Consider the following 23587-nt stretch of genomic DNA (forward strand, 5'->3'; position numbering starts at 1 on the left):
CTGAATTGGTTGGCCCAAATCCCTTTCTGTTATAACAGCTCATAACACCCCACTAACTACCCTAATTATCTCCACCGTTGGATTAAACATATCTGGGCCTTTCAATTTTTTTAATCTGTCTCCCCTGATTTTGCCACGTGTTATGCTGAATCACCCTTAATTTCTCATATATCTCTTCTTCAAACATCCGCCTTTCTAAACCTTAGTCTTCTAGTACTTCTAAAATTGGGAACATTGTTTTCATTATCCAAAAATCTGTATTCGTAGAGTAAACAACGTAAAACAAGCTAGAGATCAATATAACCTTGTAATCATCGACAGTACAATCATAACACAAACCGCAAGCACGAGCACGAGCACGAGCGCGAGCACAAGTTGAGTTGATAAAATATGGACATCTGAGAACTTGATGTTGTCTAGTTGATGGATTCCACAAACGTCAACTGAACCCATAACTTTTGATGCGGAGTAAATTTTTATATGTAAAAATTCACTAATTATAAAAATAGTAGATATGAACCCATAACTTTAAAAATATAATGGGTTAAATGCTAAAAACTTTAAAAAGTTGAACCCATAGAATTTAAATCCTAGATCCGCCTCTTGAAGACCAGATGTATCTTTTTCCATGGCTAACCTCTTATGTAACTTCTTCTTTGACATTATGCCTGCAGGAGTGGGGGTGGGGTGGGGTAGGGGGTTGGTTTGGGAGGGAGGAACCAGAATTTCTTTTAAGGTTTATATTTCATCTCAGTAGGAGAAACCCTAGTTTGCTGTGAGGGAAAAAGGATTATTTTCTTCAAATAAAGTTTCATTTTTAAGAAACATAGCAGGCCCGTCTCCTTTAATTGAGTCAACACTTTCAGTTTTTGGCATCGTTTCTCTACTCCCTTAATACATAATTAGCCTAAATATCTGCACGCCCAACTATTTAAATTAAAAATAGAAGGCATACGTATATTGGATGTATAATTCATGTATAATATATGTATAACATCCTATAATCAGTATATACTGGCTACAAAAAGTAAACAATGCATTCAACTGGCTATTTGTGTAAAGATACAAACCATTAATGGAAATTAAATGGAGTAATCATTTTTCTTCACAACAACAGCTCCTCAACATTCTATTTTCCTGCTTCTATATATCCCTCCATATGATATTAACTAAAGAATCCTTCGAATTGTTAACTATATATGTACAAATCAAAAAAAGAAAAACATATATGTACAAATTAAAAAAAGAAAAACATATGTGCCAATTTACTTCCTTTATTTGGCACCTTTTTTCTCCCCCCTTAGTACAAGGAAAAGAATCCTTTTTGCTCACAACAAGTAGTCTTGAAATTCTATTTTCCTTCTACTATATAGTCTTGCTTTCTCCTTTTCTACGTAATTGATTCAATAAACCCTAATATAAAAAGTTGTTTTTCTTCCAACACAACTTGACGCCAATTAGACACTCTTCTCCAACAGCAGATATAATGTCAAAGAAGAAATCACATAAGTCCATTAATATTCCATGTGATATCTTATTTTGCATTCTTAGTAGGCTACATGTCAAATCTTTGTTACGTTTTCGATCTGTTTCTAAGCCATGGAATGCTATAATATCCGACAAAGGATTCAAGAAAGCTCAATGTGATCAATCCATAGCATTGGGACGTGAAAAGTTGTTGTTACAAATATATCGTAGTGACAAATTCGAGTTTATAAACTTAGAAAGCCATCAATTTGCCATAGAAAAGCAACAATTTCCTCTAAAGGGATTTGAACGTGCTAATGTCTTATGCTCATATGATGGTTTGGTATTATTAAAGAAACGTAGGGCTTACAAGACGTTTGTTTTGTGGAATCCTTCTACTAGACAATGCCAAACTCTTGAATGTCCATATCTGAGCAGCTACATGCGTCCTCGATCTTGTGGTTTATGTTATGATTCTACCGCTGATGATTACAAGGTTATATTGATTTATAATTCGTTTTATATTGTTTGCTCTGTGAATAGCAACGATTGGAAGAAAAAGGAAAATCTCCCTATATTAAAGCAACGTCTCCCTAGTTTATGTGGAATTAGTACCGAAGGTTGTGTATTCTGGTCTCTGAATCGAACACCTGATCCGTTTGTTAGTACAACTTCTACGATCATATATTTTGATGTGAAGTCAGACGAACTGAAGGAGCTTCTGGTACCAAATTTTATAGGTGATAATGAGTTGTTTCAATTGGCTACTTTGAAAGGTTCCCTTTGCTTATACGGCGGCAAAATTAATAGTGACATATATCGTAAAGATTTGGAAGTGGACATGTGGATAATGGAACAAGATGGCTGGAAATGGTTAATGAAACTTTGCAACGTACCAGCAGAATTTTGCGAGAGTTATTTTGTAAAATATAGTAGGCCTTTGCATTACACAAGGAATGGAAAAATTGTATTTCAAGGACCAAAGAGTGAGCATCTTTCCATCTACAACCCTAAAAAGCAACAATTTGTTATTAAAACTTTTCTACCAAGAAAGTGTAGTTGGTATGAGTATACTCGTGAATATCAAACATGTTTGGATAGTTTATATTTTCCTATACAGAAGAAAGGGCGAATGAAGGCCAAAAATTCAAAAAGACACTTGTGATATCACCTAGTAATGTTCAATTCTTTTAGTTTTGCAATCTTATTACAATTCTTCTTCTATTTATACAGTTGCAAGGTTGTATATTGCATATATAGTTGCGTAATTTGTATATCACATAGTTGCATAGTTAGTCTTCTTACGTACGTGTTTAGAGTGAATAAATATTTGAGTCCTTAGCTCGCCCTAGTAAGATTTTAGTCGAGCTAAGAAGATTTTTGTCTTCTAAATAGATATGGTAATTAAGTCTCTTTATGCTATTCATAATAGACTTCAAATACTAATGGTAATTATGTGAACTTCTTTGATTGAACACAAAGTTTAAGAAAAAAGATAAAAGACTTTTAAAACTTATGGTTTCACATATTATAACATTTGTATGGCTATACGTTTCTAAATGATTCGCTAGCTTAGAACTGTCATCACAAATCATTGAACCAAAGGACAAATCCATTGGTTATGAATCAAATCCATAAACGTCGTTGGGGCGCTAGTCAAACTGAAGGACATCACTAGAAACTTATAATGGCCATAACTAGTCTAGAAAGTAGTCTTCGGAACATCCGAATCCCGAATCTTCAACTGATGGTACCCCGATCTCAAGTCAATCCTAGAGAATATCTAGCACCCTGCAACTGGTCAAATAAATTATCAATACGCGACAATGAGTACTTGTTCTTAATGGTAACTTTGTTCAACTGTCGGTAAGAAATGCATATCCGCATAGTCCCATCTTTCTTCTTCACAAATAACAGTGGTGCACCCCAAGGCGATACACTCGGCCTGACGAACCCCTTTGCTAGTAACTCCTCAAGTTGTTCCTTCAACTCTTTATGTGCCATACAGTACAGTGAGATAGATATAGGCTGGTTGCTTGGAGCCAAATCAATGCAAAAATCGATATCACGATCTGGTGGCATTCCTGGAAGATTAGAAGGAAATCCATCGGAGAACTCCTAGACTATGGGCACTGAATCAATTGCCGGAGTCTCTGCGGTAGTATCCCGAACATAAGCTAGATAAGCCAAATAACCCTTCTCGACCATGTGTCGAGCCTTCATAAAAGAAATGATCGAACTAGGTGTGCTGACAGACGCCCTTCCACTCCAATCTAAGCAACTATGGCATCGCCAAGGTAATAATCTTGGCATGACAATCAAGGATGGCATGATATGGAGACAACCAGTCCATGCCCAAGATGACCTCAAAGTCGGTCATATCAAGCAGCAAATCCGCTCTAGTCTCATAACCATAGATTGTAACAATGCATGACCAATACTCCCGATCCACAACAACAGAATCGCCCACTGGAGTGGACACATAAACAGGAGTATCCAAGGACTTGCGAGGAACATCCAGGAAGTGAACAAACATTGATGACACATATGAATAGGTATACCCTAGATCAAATAATACTAAAGCATCCCTACAGCAGACAGAAATAATACCTGAGATCACGACATTTGAGGCCACTGCATCTAGTCTGGCCGGGAAAGCATAGAATCTAGCCGGAGCACCATCTGACTGGCCTCTACCTGCTTGGCCTCCACCTCTAGGACGGACCTACCCACATGCCCTCCGCCTCTGGGCGGCCGAACGGCTAGTGCGGTTGTTGGTGCCATAATCATAGGCTGCGAACTCTATTGTACTGCCTTGCCCCGAAGTATAGGACAAAACCTCTTCATGTGGCCAGGATCCCCGCACTCGTAACTACCCCTCGGAGCGGTGGACTGCTTACCCGAAGTTTGATCCTGATAGTCTGAATACCCACTGGAAGAACCCTGAATACCTGGTGGGCGGTAGGAACTCTCTGGCATGGTGCTGAAATAATGCCGCACTAGAGCACCCCGACGAGGCGACGGTGCTGGATATGTAGGCATACTAGGCTGACCTCTCCAAAACTGACCTCTGCCCCCAGACGGAGCACCACTAAACCCTCCGGAGTAACAGAACCACTTGTCCCGCGGTATCTTCTCTCGGCCCCGCTAACGGACACCCTCGATTCTCCAAGCTATCTCTACAACTGCCTCGTAAGAAGTCGCCATCTCAACCTCTCAAGCCATGGTGCCTTGGATACCAGATGCAACCCTGCAACAAACCTCCGCACTCTCTCTGCATCAGTAGTAAGTATCATAAGTACATGGCAAGACAACTCAGAGAATCTCGCCTCATAGTCGGTCACTGACATCTGACCTTGCTGGAACTACTAGAACTGAAACCACAACTCTTCACTCTGAGAGGGTGGAATATACCTATCGAAGAAAAGGCGTGTAAACTGATCCCAAGTCATGGGAGGAGAACCTGATGGTCTACCGAGAAGATAGGACTTCCACCATCTACGGGCCCTGCCCTCCGACTGGAAAGTAGTGAAATCCACCCCGTGGGACTCTATTATACTCATGTTGTGTTGTTTGTCCTTTCACCGATCAATGAAGTCCTGGGGATCCTCATGTCGCTCACCTCCGAAGATAGGAGGGTGTAGCTAAGTTCATCTGTCCAATAGCTTCTGCGGCTCGTCGGCCGCAGCTGGTCTGGGCTCAGGTATGGCTGCTACTACTGGCTGGGCTCCGCCCACAGGTAGTGTGCTCGGGGTCTGATATACAACATCTACATGCCTAGGAGCCTGAGCAGTAGGGGTCTCTGCTCTCCTTCACGTCTGAGATGTGGCTGGGTCTGCTGGAAATAAATCAGCCTGAGTCATAGTGTCCATGAACCGTAGCATACGACCCATGACCTCCTCGAAGTCCAGTCCTGACATGAAATCTACCGGGGCTGGCTCTGCTGCAGGAACCTTGCCCTGCTCCTCAATAATAGGATCCTCTACAGGATCTGCTAGTGGCATAAATGGAGCAACGCTGGGACGTCCTCGTCCCCTACCTCGGGCTGGAGCCCTCCTCCGGCCTGTGCCTCAGCCTTTAGCAATATGGGGAGCAGCTCCTCCCTGATCCGGAACATCCGTTGTATGCGTCCTCACCATGTGTGAGAGAATATGAGAAAGATACTTAGTACTACATCAACTGCACGATAGGAGGTAAAGAAAGAGTAGTTTCCTAATAGCCTATAGCCTCTTGAAGATAAGTACAGACATCTACGCACCGATCCGCAAGACTCTATTAGGCCTGCTCATAACTTGTGAGACCTACGTGAACCTAGTGCTCTAATACCATGTTGTCACGACCCAATTTCTTCTATAGGTCGTGACGGCGCCCAACGTTACCGCTAGGAAAGCCCATAGTGAACTATCTGTGTGATTGTTTCTTTTAATAGTTTAGAAGTAGTTGGTTTTTAGTTAATAAATAAATAAGAAGTGAAAAATTAAATAACCTGAGAAATAAATAGTTTTAAAAGCAAATGAGATGAAGTAAATAATCAAAAACCAACAAGTGTCTACTAGCATAATTTCCAAGACCTGGTGTCACAAGTGTATGAGCTACTAGTAGAATATAAAAACATACTACACTGTTGTCTGAAATGAAATAGACAGAAAGTAAGAGCAAAAGAATAACTTCGGGTGCTGCAGAACGGGCTCGGAAGGCAGCTCACCGCAAAGTCTCGTGGAATCAGGAGTGCACTCCGGGATGATAACCAGATGCACCTGCCTCAGATTAGTGCAAAAGTGTAGCGTGAGTACATAAACAACATGTACCCATTAAGTATCTAGTCTAACCTCGAAAAAGTAGTGACGAGGGGTCAACTTTGACACTTACTATGGGCTAACAATAAAATACCAAAATTCTAAATAAGCATGAGCTATATAAATAATAATGAAAACTCAATTACAAGCAATAATTAAACAAGTCTTTCTCTGATAGTAAATCCCCAAATCAATCTTCATCATTTAACAATTAAACCTCTCATGCCCATAGAATGATATCAAATATAAATGGGGCTCCAAGTATTATTACGCACGAATTATGCCTAGGTCGTACGACCCGATCCAAAATACATTTACAAAAACGGTGTGCACTGCCGCGGCACGAACCATAGATGCATCTATTAACTTGTCGAGGCGAACGACCCACTCCCATGAGAGTAGTGGAATAAACCTCACTCGCGGAAATACTTGTGACGCGAGTGAACATTGATTTCTCAAGTTATTATATAATTCTTCATTTCTTTCCAAAAATAAGAAGTCTAAACTGGAAACTTTAAATCTTGAAATCCTCAATCACATCTCTATTCAAGACAATTAATAAGCATCATCAAATAACGGTGTAAACAAAGCATGATGTAAACCTAAGACTACCCGGACATCACATGGAATATAGCTATGCACAGACTCTCGTCACCTAGTGCGTATGTAGTTTCCCACATAAGTAATTCACAATGAAACACACCTAAGGGGATGAGTTCCCTCTTACAAGGTTAGGCCAGAGACTTACCTCGTTCTCAAGCCCACTTTCGGTCCTCAAATATGCTTTAAACCCTCAACTCGGTGCCAAACGACTCGAAACTAGTCAAATGTTATATAAAATAGTAAATACATGTCCAAAAGTTTATATTCTAACTATTAAAGTAATTACCCAATGTTGCAGCCAAACGCACACGCAAGTATACACGGTCGTCAAGTAATAAAGTGACTAAAAGTCCGATGTCGAACCCACGAGGACTTGTGATTAACTATTAACTAAATTAGACTATCCTAATTATCTAAACAAGAATTAAACCTAAAAATATTTGATTCTAAACTAATTAAATAAAAAAATATAAATAATAAACTTTGAACAGAGAAAGAGCAAATTTTTATGATATCAATGTAATGAAAACGATCTAGGGTTATGGGCTATCTAACAATCCTATTGTATTCTTCAATTGAATCGACCGATTAATTTATCTAGTTTATTGGTTGACAGGGTTAATATTGCTCATAAGAATCTGTCGAGTTCTTACTCGCCTATTCAAGCTAACCTAACGCCTATATGTCTATGGAGTTAGAATCATCAAGAACGCATTTATAATTCCTGTAAATCAACCAAGCAAGGCAATTAGGTATATGTCTATCCTAACCACGAATCTGTTCCCCGATGCCCGAGTTCAAGAACTTGCTCTACACAATCCTATATGCAATCTAAAATTCTCACTTTCGAGTTCAATTCTAGATTCGTAGATAGTATTCAATTGGTGATCAAGCAATTAAATAATTAAGTGCAAGATTGAATAAATAAACCCATATGATAAATCAAGAAGGCAAAATCAATATCCGAATAACAATAGTCATGAAAGAACCACAACTCTAGAACGTGAAGTTTAGCTCCACATAGACATGGTAGCCAAACAACAAATCATATAAAGAAACATAAAAATTACTAAGTTTGGTGAGAGAAAGATGGAACTTGATGAATTTTGGCCTCCACGGAGGCTTTGTGCTTGTGTTTTCCTCGCAAAAACATCCTCCCCTCTCCAAAATAGGTTTAGGTTGGCTTTTATATGAGTTGGGGCGTCTTAGGGTCGAAATAACCGAGTCCCAGTCAAAATAGGATACTTTCCCGTCTTGAGCGTCCAGGGCAGCGTGGGGCGCTGGCCCTGGCGCTCAAATTTCTTGGCTACTGTAAATTGTGCCACAGCCAGCGCCACACGCTCGCTTTGGCCCTCAAATTTCACTTTTTGCATTTTTGTCCCGATTTCGCTCCAATTCGCGCCCTTTCGTCCCAAATTGCATCCGAATGATCCCTACACATAGAAATACCAAAATTTAGCACAAATAATCATATTAAACATCTCAAATCGTTGAGACATGAGCAAAATGTGAGGAGATATATATCAAAATATTCATACATTAAGCCAATTATCAACACCCCACATTTAAACGTTGCTCGTCCTCGAGAAAATTGTCTAGGAGATCCATCATCGGGAAAAGTCCAAAAAACAAATTTTTAATTTTTTTCTCAATTGTTTTCAATATACGCGGTCGTCAAGTAATAAAGTGACTAAAAGTCGGATGTCGAACCCACGAGGACTTGTGATTAACTATTAACTAAATTAGACTATCCTAATTATCTAAACAAGAATTAAACCTAAAAATATTTGATTCTAAACTAATTAAATAAATAAATATAAATAATGAACTTTGAACAGAGAAAGAGCAAATTTTTATGATATCAATGTAATGAAAATGATCTAGGGTTATGGGCTATCTAACAATCCTATTGTATTCTTCAATTGAATCGACCGACTAATTTATCTAGCTTATTGGTTGAAAGGGTTAATATTGCTCATAAGAATCTGTCGAGTTCTTACTCGCCTATTCAAGCTAACCTAACGCCTATATGTCTATGGAGTTAGAATCATCAAGAACGCATTTATAATTCCTGTAAATCAACCAAGCAAGGCAATTAGGTATATGTCTATCCTAACCACGAATCTGTTCCCCGATGCCCGAGTTCAAGAACTTGCTCTACTCAATCCTATATGCAATCTAAAATTTCCACTTTCGAGTTCAATTCTAGATTCGTAGATAGTATTCAATTGGTGATCAAGCAATTAAATAATTAAGTGCAAGATTGAATAAATAAACCCATATGATAAATCAAGAAGGCAAAATCAATATCCGAATAACAATAGTCATGAAAGAACCACAACTCTAGAACGTGAAGTTTAGCTCCACATAGACATGGTAGCCAAACAACAAATCATATAAAGAAACATAAAAATTATTAAGTTTGGTGAGAGAAAGATGGAACTTGATGAATTTCGGCCTCCATGGAGGCTTTGTGCTTGTGTTTTCCTCTCAAAAACGTCCTCCCCTCTCCAAAATAGGTTTAGGTTGGCTTTTATATGAGTTGGGGCATCTTGGGGTCGAAATAACCGAGTCCCAGTCGAAATAGGATACTTTCCCGTCTTGAGCGTCCAGGGCAGCGTGGGGCGCTGGCCCTGGCGCTCAAATTTCTTGGCTACTGTAAATTGTGCCACAGCCAGCGCCCCACGCTCGCTGTGGCCCTCAAATTTCACTTTTTGCGTTTTTGTCCCGATTTCGCTCCAATTCGCGCCCTTTCGTCCCAAATTGCATCCGAATGATCCCTACACATAGAAATACTAAAATTTAGCACAAATAATCATATTAAACATCTCAAATCGTCGAGACATGAGCAAAATGTGAGGCGATATATATCAAAATATGCATACATTAAACCAATTATCAACACCCCACACTTAAACGTTGCTCGTCCTCGAGAAAATTGTCTAGGAGATCCATCATCGGGAAAAGTCCAAAAAACAAATTTTAAATTTTTTTCTCAATTGTTTTCAATATACGCGGTCGTCAAGTAATAAAGTGACTAAAAGTCGGATGTCGAACCCACGAGGACTTGTGATTAACTATTAACTAAATTAGACTATCCTAATTATCTAAACAAGAATTAAACCTAAAAATATTTGATTCTAAACTAATTAAATAAAAAAATATAAATAATGAACTTTGAACAGAGAAAGAGCAAATTTTTATGATATCAATGTAATGAAAACGATCTAGGGTTATGGGCTATCTAACAATCCTATTGTATTCTTCAATTGAATCGACCAACTAATTTATCTAGCTTATTGGTTGAAAGGGTTAATATTGCTCATCAGAATCTGTCGAGTTCTTACTCGCCTATTCAAGCTAACCTAACGCCTATATGTCTATGGAGTTAGAATCATCAAGAACGCATTTATAATTCCTGTAAATCAACACATAGAAATACTAAAATTTAGCAAAAATAATCATATTAAACATCTCAAATCGTCGAGACATGAGCAAAATGTGAGGCGATATATATCAAAATATGCATACATTAAGACAATTATCAACACCCCACACTTAAATGTTGCTCGTCCTCGAGAAAATTGTCTAGGAGATCCATCATCGGGAAAAGTCCAAAAAACAAATTTTCAATTTTTTTCTCAATTGTTTTCAATATACGCGGTCGTCAAGTAATAAAGTGACTAAAAGTCGGATGTCGAACACACGAGGACTTGTGATTAACTATTAACTAAATTAGACTATCCTAATTATCTAAACAAGAATTAAACCTAAAAATATTTGATTCTAAACTAATTAAATAAAAAAATATAAATAATGAACTTTGAACAGAGAAAGAGAAAATTTTTATGATATCAATGTAATAAAAACGATCTAGGGTTATGGGCTATCTAACAATCCTATTGTATTCTTCAATTGAATCGACCGACTAATTTATCTAGCTTATTGGTTGACAGGGTTAATATTACTCATAAGAATTTGTCGAGTTCTTACTCGCCTATTCAAGCTAACCTAACGCCTATATGTCTATGGAGTTAGAATCATCAAGAACGCATTTATAATTCCTGTAAATCAACCAAGCAAGGCAATTAGGTATATGTCTATCCTAACCACGAATCTGTTCCCCGATTCCCGAGTTCAAGAACTTGCTCTACTCAATCCTATATGCAATCTAAAATTCCCACTTTCGAGTTCAATTCTAGATTCGTAGATAGTATTCAATTGGTGATCAAGCAATTAAATAATTAAGTGCAAGATTGAATAAATAAACCCATATGATAAATCAAGAAGGCAAAATCAATATCCGAATAACAATAGTCATGAAAGAACCACAACTCTAGAACGTGAAGTTTAGCTCCACATAGATATGGTAGCCAAACAACAAATCATATAAAGAAACATAAAAATTACTAAGTTTGGTGAGAGAAAGATGGAACTTGATGAATTTCGGCCTCCACGGAGGCTTTGTGCTTGTGTTTTCCTCTCAAAAACGTCCTCCCCTCTCCAAAATAGGTTTAGGTTGGCTTTTATATGAGTTGGGGCGTCTTGGGGTCGAAATAACCGAGTCCCAGTCGAAATAGGACACTTTCCCGTCTTGAGCGTCCAGGGCAGCGTGGGGCGCTGGCCCTAGCGCTCAAATTTCTTGGCTACTGTAAATTGTGCCACAGCCAGCGCCCCACGCTCGATGTGGCCCTCAAATTTCACTTTTTGCGTTTTTGTCCCGATTTCGCTCCAATTCGCGCCCTTTCGTCCAAAATTGCATCCGAATGATCCCTACACATAGAAATACTAAAATTTAGCACAAATAATCATATTAAACACCTCAAATCGTCGAGACATGAGCAAAATGTGAGGCGATATATATCAAAATATGCATACATTAAGCCAATTATCAACACCCCACACTTAAACGTTGCTCGTCCTCGAGAAAATTATCTAGGAGATCCATCATCAGGAAAAGTCCAAAAAACAAATTTTTAATTTTTCTCTCAATTGTTTTCAATATACGTGGTCGTCAAGTAATAAAGTGACTAAAAGTCGGATGTCGAACCCACGAGGACTTGTGATTAACTATTAACTAAATTAGACTATCCTAATTATCTAAACAAGAATTAAACCTAAAAATATTTGATTCTAAACTAATTAAATAAAAAAATATAAATAATGAACTTTGAACAGAGAAAGAGAAAATTTTTATGATATCAATGTAATGAAAACGATCTAGGGTTATGGGCTATCTAAAAATCCTATTGCATTCTTCAATTGAATCGACCGACTAATTTATCTAGCTTATTTGTTGAAAGGGTTAATATTGCTCATAAGAATCTGTCGAGTTCTTACTCGCCTATTCAAGCTAACCTAACGCCTATATGTCTATGGAGTTAGAATCATCAAGAACGCATTTATAATTCCTGTAAATCAACCAAGCAAGGCAATTAGGTATATGTCTATCCTAACCACGAATCTGTTCCCCGATTCCCGAGTTCAAGAACTTGCTCTACTCAATCCTATATGCAATCTAAAATTCCCACTTTCGAGTTCAATTCTAGATTCGTAGATAGTATTCAATTGGTGATCAAGCAATTAAATAATTAAGTGCAAGATTGAATAAATAAACCCATATGATAAATCAAGAAGGCAAAATCAATATCCGAATAACAATAGTCATGAAAGAACCACAACTCTAGAACGTGAAGTTTAGCTCCACATAGATATGGTAGCCAAACAACAAATCATATAAAGAAACATAAAAATTACTAAGTTTGGTGAGAGAAAGATGGAACTTGATGAATTTCGGCCTCCACGGAGGCTTTGTGCTTGTGTTTTCCTCTCAAAAACGTCCTCCCCTCTCCAAAATAGGTTTAGGTTGGCTTTTATATGAGTTGGGGCGTCTTGGGGTCGAAATAACCGAGTCCCAGTCGAAATAGGACACTTTCCCGTCTTGAGCGTCCAGGGCAGCGTGGGGCGCTGGCCCTAGCGCTCAAATTTCTTGGCTACTGTAAATTGTGCCACAGCCAGCGCCCCACGCTCGATGTGGCCCTCAAATTTCATTTTTTGCGTTTTTGTCCCGATTTCGCTCCAATTCGCGCCCTTTCGTCCAAAATTGCATCCGAATGATCCCTACACATAGAAATACTAAAATTTAGCACAAATAATCATATTAAACACCTCAAATCGTCGAGACATGAGCAAAATGTGAGGCGATATATATCAAAATATGCATACATTAAGCCAATTATCAACACCCCACACTTAAACGTTGCTCGTCCTCGAGAAAATTGTCTAGGAGATCCATCATCAGGAAAAGTCCAAAAAACAAATTTTTAATTTTTCTCTCAATTGTTTTCAATATACGTGGTCGTCAAGTAATAAAGTGACTAAAAGTCGGATGTCGAACCCACGAGGACTTGTGATTAACTATTAACTAAATTAGACTATCCTAATTATCTAAACAAGAATTAAACCTAAAAATATTTGATTCTAAACTAATTAAATAAAAAAATATAAATAATGAACTTTGAACAGAGAAAGAGAAAATTTTTATGATATCAATGTAATGAAAACGATCTTGGGTTATGGGCTATCTAAAAATCCTATTGCATTCTTCAATTGAATCGACCAACTATTTTATCTAGCTTATTTGTTGAAAGGGTTAATATTGCTCATAAGAATCTGTCGAGTTCTTACTCGCCTATTCAAGCTAACCTAACGCCTATATGTCTATGGAGTTAGAATCATCAAGAACGCATTTATAATTCCTGTAAATCAACCAAGCAAGGCAATTAGGTATATGTCTATCCTAACCACGAATCTGTTCCCCGATGCCCGAGTTCAAGAACTTGCTCTACTCAATCCTATATGCAATCTAAAATTCCCACTTTCGAGTTCAATTCTAGATTCGTAGATAGTATTCAATTGGTGATCAAGCAATTAAATAATTAAGTGCAAGATTGAATAAATAAACCCATATGATAAATCAAGAAGGCAAAATCAATATCCGAATAACAATAGTCATGAAAGAACCACAACTCTAGAACGTGAAGTTTAGCTCCACATAGACATGGTAGCCAAACAACAAATCATATAAAGAAACATAAAAATTACTAAGTTTGGTGAGAGAAAGATGGAACTTGATGAATTTCGGCCTCCACGGAGGCTTTGTGCTTTTGTTTTCCTCTCAAAAACGTCCTCCCCTCTCCAAAATAGGTTTAGGTTGGCTTTTATATGAGTTGGGGCGTCTTGGGGTCGAAATAACCGAGTCCCAGTCGAAATAGGACACTTTCCCGTCTTGAGCGTCCAGGGCAGCGTGGGGCGCTGGCCCTGGCGCTCAAATTTCTTGGCTACTGTAAATTGTGCCACAGCCAGCGCCCCACGCTCGATGTGGCCCTCAAATTTCACTTTTTGCATTTTTGTCCCGATTTCGCTCCAATTCGCGCCCTTTCATCCCAAATTGCATCCGAATGATCCCTACACATAGAAATACTAAAATTTAGCACAAATAATCATATTAAACATCTCAAATCGTCGAGACATGAGCAAAATGTGAGGCGATATATATCAAAATATGCATACATTAAGCCAATTATCAACACCCCACACTTAAATGTTGCTCGTCCTCAAGAAAATTGTCTAGGAGATCCATCATCGGGAAAAGTCCAAAAAAAAAAATTTCAATTTTTTTCTCAATTATTTTCAATATACGCGGTCGTCAAGTAATAAAGTGACTAAAAGTCGGATGTCGAACCCACGAGGACTTGTGATTAACTATTAACTAAATTAGACTATCCTAATTATCTAAACAAGAATTAAACCTAAAAATATTTGATTCTAAACTAATAAAATAAAAAAATATAAATAATGAACTTTGAACAGAGAAAGAGAAAATTTTTATGATATCAATGTAATGAAAACGATCTAGGGTTATGGGCTATCTAACAATCCTATTGTATTCTTCAATTGAATCGACCGACTAATTTATCTAGCTTATTGGTTGAAAGGGTTAATATTGCTCATAAGAATCTGTCGAGTTCTTACTCGCCTATTCAAGCTAACCTAACACCTATATGTCTATGGAGTTAGAATCATCAAGAACGCATTTATAATTCCTGTAAATCAACCAAGCAAGGCAATTAGGTATATGTCTATCCTAACCACGAATCTGTTCCCCGATGCCCGAGTTCAAGAACTTGCTCTACTCAATCCTATATGCAATCTAAAATTCCCACTTTCGAGTTAAATTCTATATTCGTAGATAGTATTCAATTGGTGATCAAGCAATTAAATAATTAAGTGCAAGATTGAATAAATAAACCCATATGATAAATCAAGAAGGCAAAATCAATATCCGAATAACAATAGTCATGAAAGAACCACAACTTTAGAACGTGAAGTTTAGCTCCACATAGACATGGTAGCCAAACAACAAATCATATAAAGAAACATAAAAATTACTAAGTTTGGTGAGAGAAAGATGGAACTTGATGAATTTCGGCCTCCACGGAGGCTTTGTGCTTGTGTTTTCCTCTCAAAAACATCCTCCCCTCTCCAAAATAGGTTTAGGTTGGCTTTTATATGAGTTGGGGCGTCTTGGGGTCGAAATAACCGAGTCCCAGTCGAAATAGGACACTTTCCCGTCTTGAGCGTCCAGGGCAGCGTGGGGCGTTAGCCCTGGCGCTCAAATTTCTTGGCTACTGTAAATTGTGCCACAGCCAGCGTCCCACGCTCGATGTGGCCCTCAAATTTCACTTTTTGCGTTTTTGTCCCGATTTCGCTCCAATTCGCGCCCTTTCTTCCCAAATTGCATCCGAATGATCCCTACACATAGAAATACTAAAATTTAGCACAAATAATCATATTAAACATCTCAAATCATCGAGACATGAGCAAAATGTGAGGCGATATATATCAAAATATGCATACATTAAGCCAATTATCAACACCCCACACTTAAACGTTGCTCGTCCTCGAGAAAATTGTCTAGGAGATCCATCATCGGAAAAAGTCCAAAAAATAAATTTTCAATTTTTTTCTCAATTGTTTTCAATATACGCGGTCGTCAAGTAATAAAGTGACTAAAAGTCGGATGTCGAACCCATGAGGACTTGTGATTAACTATTAACTAAATTAGACTATCCTAATTATCTAAACAAGAATTAAACCTAAAAATATTTGATTCTAAACTAATTAAATAAAAAAATATAAATAATGAACTTTGAACAGAGAAAGAGCAAATTTTTATGATATCAATGTAATGAAAACGATCTAGGGTTATGGGCTATCTAACAATCCTATTGTATTCTTCAATTGAATCGACCGACTAATTTATCTAGCTTATTGGTTGACAGGGTTAATATTACTCATAAGAATCTGTCGAGTTCTTACTCGCCTATTCAAGCTAACCTAACGCCTATATGTCTATGGAGTTAGAATCTTCAAGAACGCATTTATAATTCCTGTAAATCAACCAAGCAAGGCAATTAGGTATATGTCTATCCTAACCACGAATCTGTTCCCCGATGCCCGAGTTCAAGAACTTGCTCTACTCAATCCTATATGCAATCTAAAATTCCCACTTTCGAGTTAAATTCTATATTCATAGATAGTATTCAATTGGTGATCAAGCAATTAAATAATTAAGTGCAAGATTGAATAAATAAACCCATATGATAAATCAAGAAGGCAAAATCAATATCCGAATAACAATAGTCATGAAAGAACCACAACTTTAGAACGTGAAGTTTAGCTCCACATAGACATGGTAGCCAAACAACAAATCATATAAAGAAACATAAAAATTACTAAGTTTGGTGAGAGAAAGATGGAACTTGATGAATTTCGGCCTCCACGGAGGCTTTGTGCTTGTGTTTTCCTCTCAAAAACATCCTCCCCTCTCCAAAATAGGTTTAGGTTGGCTTTTATATGAGTTGGGGCGTCTTGGGGTCGAAATAACCGAGTCCCAGTCGAAATAGGACACTTTCCCGTCTTGAGCGTCCAGGGCAGCGTGGGGCGTTAGCCCTGGCGCTCAAATTTCTTGGCTACTGTAAATTGTGCCACAGCCAGCGTCCCACGCTCGATGTGGCCCTCAAATTTCACTTTTTGCGTTTTTGTCCCGATTTCGCTCCAATTCGCGCCCTTTCTTCCCAAATTGCATCCGAATGATCCCTACACATAGAAATACTAAAATTTAGCACAAATAATCATATTAAACATCTCAAATCATCGAGACATGAGCAAAATGTGAGGCGATATATATCAAAATATGCATACATTAAGCCAATTATCAACACCCCACACTTAAACGTTGCTCGTCCTCGAGAAAATTGTCTAGGAGATCCATCATCGGAAAAAGTCCAAAAAATAAATTTTCAATTTTTTTCTCAATTGTTTTCAATATACGCGGTCGTCAAGTAATAAAGTGACTAAAAGTCGGATGTCGAACCCATGAGGACTTGTGATTAACTATTAACTAAATTAGACTATCCTAATTATCTAAACAAGAATTAAACCTAAAAATATTTGATTCTAAACTAATTAAATAAAAAAATATAAATAATGAACTTTGAACAGAGAAAGAGCAAATTTTTATGATATCAATGTAATGAAAACGATCTAGGGTTATGGGCTATCTAACAATCCTATTGTATTCTTCAATTGAATCGACCAACTAATTTATCTAGCTTATTGGTTGACAGGGTTAATATTACTCATAAGAATCTGTCGAGTTCTTACTCGCCTATTCAAGCTAACCTAACGCCTATATGTCTATGGAGTTAGAATCTTCAAGAACGCATTTATAATTCCTGTAAATCAACCAAGCAAGGCAATTAGGTATATGTCTATCCTAACCACGAATCTGTTCCCCGATGCCCGAGTTTAAGAACTTGCTCTACTCAATCCTATATGCAATCTAAAATTCCCACTTTCGAGTTCAATTCTATATTCGTAGATAGTATTCAATTGGTGATCAAGCAATTAAATAATTAAGTGCAACATTGAATAAATAAACCCATATGATAAATCAAGAAGGCAAAATCAATATCCGAATAACAATAGTCATGAAAGAACCACAACTCTAGAACGTGAAGTTTAGCTCCACATAGACATGGTAGCCAAACAACAAATCATATAAAGAAACATAAAAATTACTAAGTTTGGTGAGAGAAAGATGGAACTTGATGAATTTCGGCCTCCACGGAGGCTTTGTGCTTGTGTTTTCCTCTCAAAAACATCCTCCCATCTCCAAAATAGGTTTAGGTTGGCTTTTATTTGAGTTGGGGCGTCTTGGGGTCGAAATAACCGAGTCCTAGTCGAAATAGGACACTTTCCCGTCTTGAGCGTCCAGGGCAGCGTGGGGCGCTGGCTCTGGCGCTCAAATTTCTTGGCTACTGTAAATTGTGCCACAGCCAGCGCCCCACGCTCGCTGTGGCCCTAAAATTTCACTTTTTGCGTTTTTGTTCCGATTTCGCTCCAATTCGCGCGCTTTCGTCCCAAATTGCATCCGAATGATCCCTACACATAGAAATACCAAAATTTAGCACAAATAATCATATTAAACATCTCAAATCGTGGAGACATGAGCAAAATGTGAGGCGATATATATCAAAATATGCATACATTAAGCCAATTATCAACACCCCACACTTAAACGTTGCTCGTCCTCGAGTCAACCAACAAATAACTCTATCTTTGAGCACTCTCCACCAATGACCATGGTTGATAGCAACAATTAAACTCTAGCATATGCAATCACATACACTTCCTTTTAACTTATGCCATACTTCAAAAATATTCAAACAAAGACAACATGCTCATAACAATCCTAGCGTCAAAAACCGACTCAATGTCACAATGTACTCGTGGCTTGAACACCCAACATCCTAGAGAAGTCAAATAATGTTACCTATCCCTCTTGAAATCATGTGCCCTCACAACAAAAGCAAAGAGAGTAAAATCAATCCACACATTTGAATCTCATGCTCACATATATCAACGAAAATCGCTCACTCTCGCAAAAGAAGTCACATGCATGTAATTGGTACCATAGGCTTGCCCTTAATGTAAATCTCTACTAATGTAAGCTCGCTCGATCTAAAATCAATTAGGACTTTTTTGTGGTTGTAATGTGGGCTAAGGGACGGGTAGGATATATTTTAGGAATAGTGACTCAATCTCCCAAGCACTTTAACACATCACCAAATAACTTAAGCGCAAATTTTTCAACACCACTTCAATTTCACAAATAATATCACCCCCAACAATATTTTCTCTTTCTTTAAGCACTACTTTAATTCATACCCACTAGCAAGAACAAAACAATAATTTATTCATCTATATTTTTCTTTCTTTCTTTTTCCCGATTTTTCTCTTCTTTTTTTTTTTTCAATTTCCGCTAGTGGTGTATTATTTTACAAATTAAGTATACCCTTCTTTCTTTCATTGGTTCCACTCAAAAGTCACCCCACACTTAGTCCCTTCTTACTTCTTTTAGCGCTCATTTCACAATTAAAGTACTTTAAGAGATAAAAGGATAAAAAAAATATCAATTAAGAACAAAAAGGGTATAGAGTTGTAATGTGGGTGCCAAATAAAAGTCTATAGGCTCAAAAGGGTTAACTAAGGATCAATTTTTATTTGTGATAAGTAATTAAGTTCAAAAAGATCAAAGAAAGCCTAAAATCATTTTTCAAACCAAGCATCACCTAAAATTTAGCTTCAACTCACATACCGGGCAAGTTTTAGACACAAGTACAATACATGGACTACACAAAAATCTCACCACACATGGCACATGACTCACTAAGGACGGCCCCATTCCGACTCTCAAACAATGCAAGTATTTACGGAGCCACGAGATATTGAGCATTAAGCGCAAAGTGAACACAAGTCAAGAAAACGAGAAATAGGTGCCACAAAACATGCTATCCAATTTATAAAGGCTTCATGATCAATTTTAAAACATAGAAAAGGCACTACACATGCCAAAGCCTGAATACGCTACTATCAAACAAGTAAAGAGCCCCTAGGAATCTCATATTTCTTCCTCCATTTATTTTCTAAACTCTAATCTATTCTCAAAGAAAAATATTTACCCGGTTCAAACTACATCCCATGGAAAAGAACCGAGGCACAAAGAAAAACTAAAGGGGATTATTGCTACAAAAAAACATATTTTTGGATTTTTTATTTTTTTTATTTTTTTTGTTTAGACTTTAATCCCTCAAGAAAATTGTCTAGGAGATCCATCGTCAGGAAAAGTCCAAAAAACAAATTTTCAATTTTTTTCTCAATTGTTTTCTGTTTTATTTTTATTTTTATATTTTTTAATTAAGCTACTAAAACTATTACTACTATACTACACCATTAATTCTACTAACTATGCTATTAAAAATAAATAGCTAGCTAACAATAAAAAGATAAGAAATTAACAATATACTAATATAATACTATAAAAAGAATAGAGAATCTTCCACCCCACACTTAAAAGAGTGCAATGTCCTCAATGCACAAATATCGCAAAAATAACAAGGGTGAACTAGAAACTCCCTGAAAGACCAAAGGCCGAAGCAATAGCAGCTCACGGGGTACTCAGACTTCTCCCATGGATGGTCCTTTGTGCGGGCACCACACACTTAGTTCTCACCATCTAGCTTGTTTTTGCACTCTTCCAATGACTTTCTTCCTATGCTCATAATCCTACAAAATAAAAACAGACACTACAAAAATAATATAATAAAAACAAAAATAAAAGAAGGTAGTAAAGTTGGGTTGCCTCCTAACAAGCGCCTAATTTAACGTCGCAGCACGACGTGAACTACTTTTTGCCTCCACCTCGAACTTATGAATTGCGCCCCTAATTTGGCTTCAAGCTTTCTATTATGCTCCCGAGGCGGTGAGACACATTTAATTGGGCCAAGCAACCAATATCGCGTTTTACACTTCTTGGCCTTCGGATGAGGTATGTAATTTTGTCTCTCTGGCACGACGAATTCAAGAATGTAAGCACCCCGTTCCTCATCCATTGGCTCCTCCAAAGGCTCAGATGACTCGATTTCCATGTCATCATCCAAGCACAATTTTGAAAAATGTATGGAATGAGGACCAATACACCCCAACTTTAGAATTGTATTACTCTTTACATCCTCATATGTATACACACTAGAATCTTCACATATAATATTATCTACTTCCTCACATGACTCTAGAGTGCTTTCCTCGACATGGACATCATCAATACAAGTATGGACGAATGATTTACTCTCCCCTTTTAGCTCCTCAATTTGGCGTATAAGCTCCTTTTCAGCTTCACACAAGTCAGAACTATTTTGTTGGGCGTTAGACGCATCAACCTTTGCAATTAATTTAGCTCCCAAGTCGTGAATATCAGTGCCAAAATTTTCAATCTCCTGTCCTAGTTCAGCTCTTCCTTCTATAAAGTGTCTCGTCCTATCAGTAATTTCCTCACATTGAGCCTCATATATTTCTAACTTTTTAGCTTGTTCCACTAGCCATGTTTGGCTCATAATCTCCACTTTTTCAAAATTTTCCTTTTCTTGAAACTCGCTCTCTTCATTCAATTCTTCCATATTAGCCTTCATTCTTGTGATTGTTTCCGTCATTCTTTTCATATCTTTTTTGAGTTCATCATGTTGCTCTGCTACTTGCCTCATAATATACCTAATATATGCATCATGTTCCATATCCTGCACTTCATTGCCCCTATCAACTCACAAACATTGTTAGAAAGATCATAATAAGGGCTCTGAGAAGGATGAAAAGAATTAGGACAACCATCCCAATGGCTATCTTGACCACCACATATATTACAAATATTCCACTTGAAGGATTGAGATTGTGCGCACAACTCGCTCCCGGGAACATTCTGACAATTTTTCCACCAGTGGGGTCCTCCACAATATGGACAGGGATCATCAAAATAAGAATAACCATCATTCGAATAATTCTTATTACAAGATGCAATGCTAAAATTAAAAAAAAAAATACTAACTAAACTAAAGAAAGAATAGAAAAATAAATGTCTAATCTAGAAAAATAGCTAATTTCTAAGTCCCCGGCAACGGCGCCAAAAACTTGTTGCAGCCAAACGCACACACAAGTATATGCGGTCGTCAAGTAATAAAGTGACTAAAAGTCGGATGTCGAACCCACGAGGACTTGTGATTAACTATTAACTAAATTAGACTATTCTAATTATCTAAACAAGAATTAAATATAAAAATATTTGATTCTAAACTAATTAAATTAAAAAATATAAATAATGAACTTTGAACAGAGAAAGAGCAGATTTTTATGATATCAATATAATGAAAACGATCTAGGGTTATGGGCTATCTAACAATCCTATTGTATTCTTCAATTGAATCGACCGACTAATTTATCTAGCTTATTGGTTGACAGGGTTAATATTGCTCATAAGAATCTGTCGAGTTCTTACTCACCTATTCAAGCTAACCTAATGCCTATATGTCTATGAAGTTAGAATCATCAAGAACGCATTTATAATTTCTGTAAATCAACCAAGCAAGGCAATTAGGTATATGTCTATCCTAACCACGAATCTGTTCCCCGATGCCCGAGTTTAAGAACTTGCTCTACTCAATCCTATATGCAATCTAGAATTCCCACTTTCGAGTTCAATTCTAGATTCGTAGATAGTATTCAATTGGTGATCAAACAATTAAATAATTAAGTGCAAGATTGAATAAATAAACCCATATGATAAATCAAGAAGGCAAAATCAATATCCGAATAACAATAGTCATGAAAGAACCACAACTCTAGAACGTGAAGTTTAACTCCACATAGACATGGTAGCCAAACAATAAATCATACAAAGAAACATAAAAATTACTAAGTTTGGTGAGAGAAAGATGGAACTTGATGAATTTCGGCCTCCACGGAGGCTTTGTGCTTGTGTTTTCCTCTCAAAAACGTCCTCCCCTCTCCAAAATAGGTTTAGGTTGGCTTTTATATGAGTTGGGGCGTCTTGGGGACGAAATAACCGAGTCCCAGTCGAAATAGGACACTTTCCCGTCTTGAGCGTCCAGGGCAGCGTGGGGCACTGGCCCTGGCACTCAAATTTCTTGGCTACTGTAAATTGTGCCACAGGCAGCGCCCCACGCTCGCTGTGGCCCTCAAATTTCACTTTTTGCGTTTTTGTTCCGATTTCGCTCCAATTCGCGCCCTTTCGTCCCAAATTGCATCCAAATGATCCCTACACATAGAAATACCAAAATTTAGCATAAATAATCATATTAAACATCTCATATCGTCGAGACATGAGCAAAATGTGAGGCGATATATATCAAAATATGCATACATTAATCCAATTATCACCCAACCCCAAAGAAGGATTCCTAAAATTCATCCCCGGGCCCACGTGTTCGGATTCAGATATTTTCAAAGAAAGTTGTTACCCATAACCTCAAGAACTCAAATATATAATTTTTACTAAATTCCATAACAATTTTCGTGGTTAAATCCATTTTTATCATAACCTAGGTTTTTCATCTAAACCCACGATTTCACAAATTTTACATGTTAAATCTACCCATAATCTATGTATTTAACTCACATTGTGTAGAATTTACTTACCTCAAAGTGTTAGGTGAAAACCCCTCTCTAAGAGCTCCAAAAATCGCCCAAGGAATGAAATAAATTAGCTCAAAATGCCTAAGTCCCGACTTAAATGAAGGTTCTACCTT

The 23587-nt window shown here is 37.4% G+C and overlaps 1 protein-coding gene across 1 annotated transcript; it reads left to right on the forward strand.

Moving 5' to 3' along the window:
* Positions 1-1486: 1486 nt before the first annotated feature.
* LOC138898360 (F-box protein CPR1-like) lies at positions 1487-3589 on the forward strand. Its single transcript, XM_070184419.1, has 2 exons — positions 1487-2434; positions 3476-3589. Exons 1-2 carry the CDS (start codon positions 1487-1489, stop codon positions 3587-3589), a joined length of 1062 nt encoding a protein of 353 aa, XP_070040520.1.
* Positions 3590-23587: the final 19998 nt, after the last annotated feature.

This window comes from Nicotiana tomentosiformis, chromosome 9 (assembly GCF_000390325.3).
Source record: "Nicotiana tomentosiformis chromosome 9, ASM39032v3, whole genome shotgun sequence".
NCBI lineage: Eukaryota > Viridiplantae > Streptophyta > Magnoliopsida > Solanales > Solanaceae > Nicotiana > Nicotiana tomentosiformis.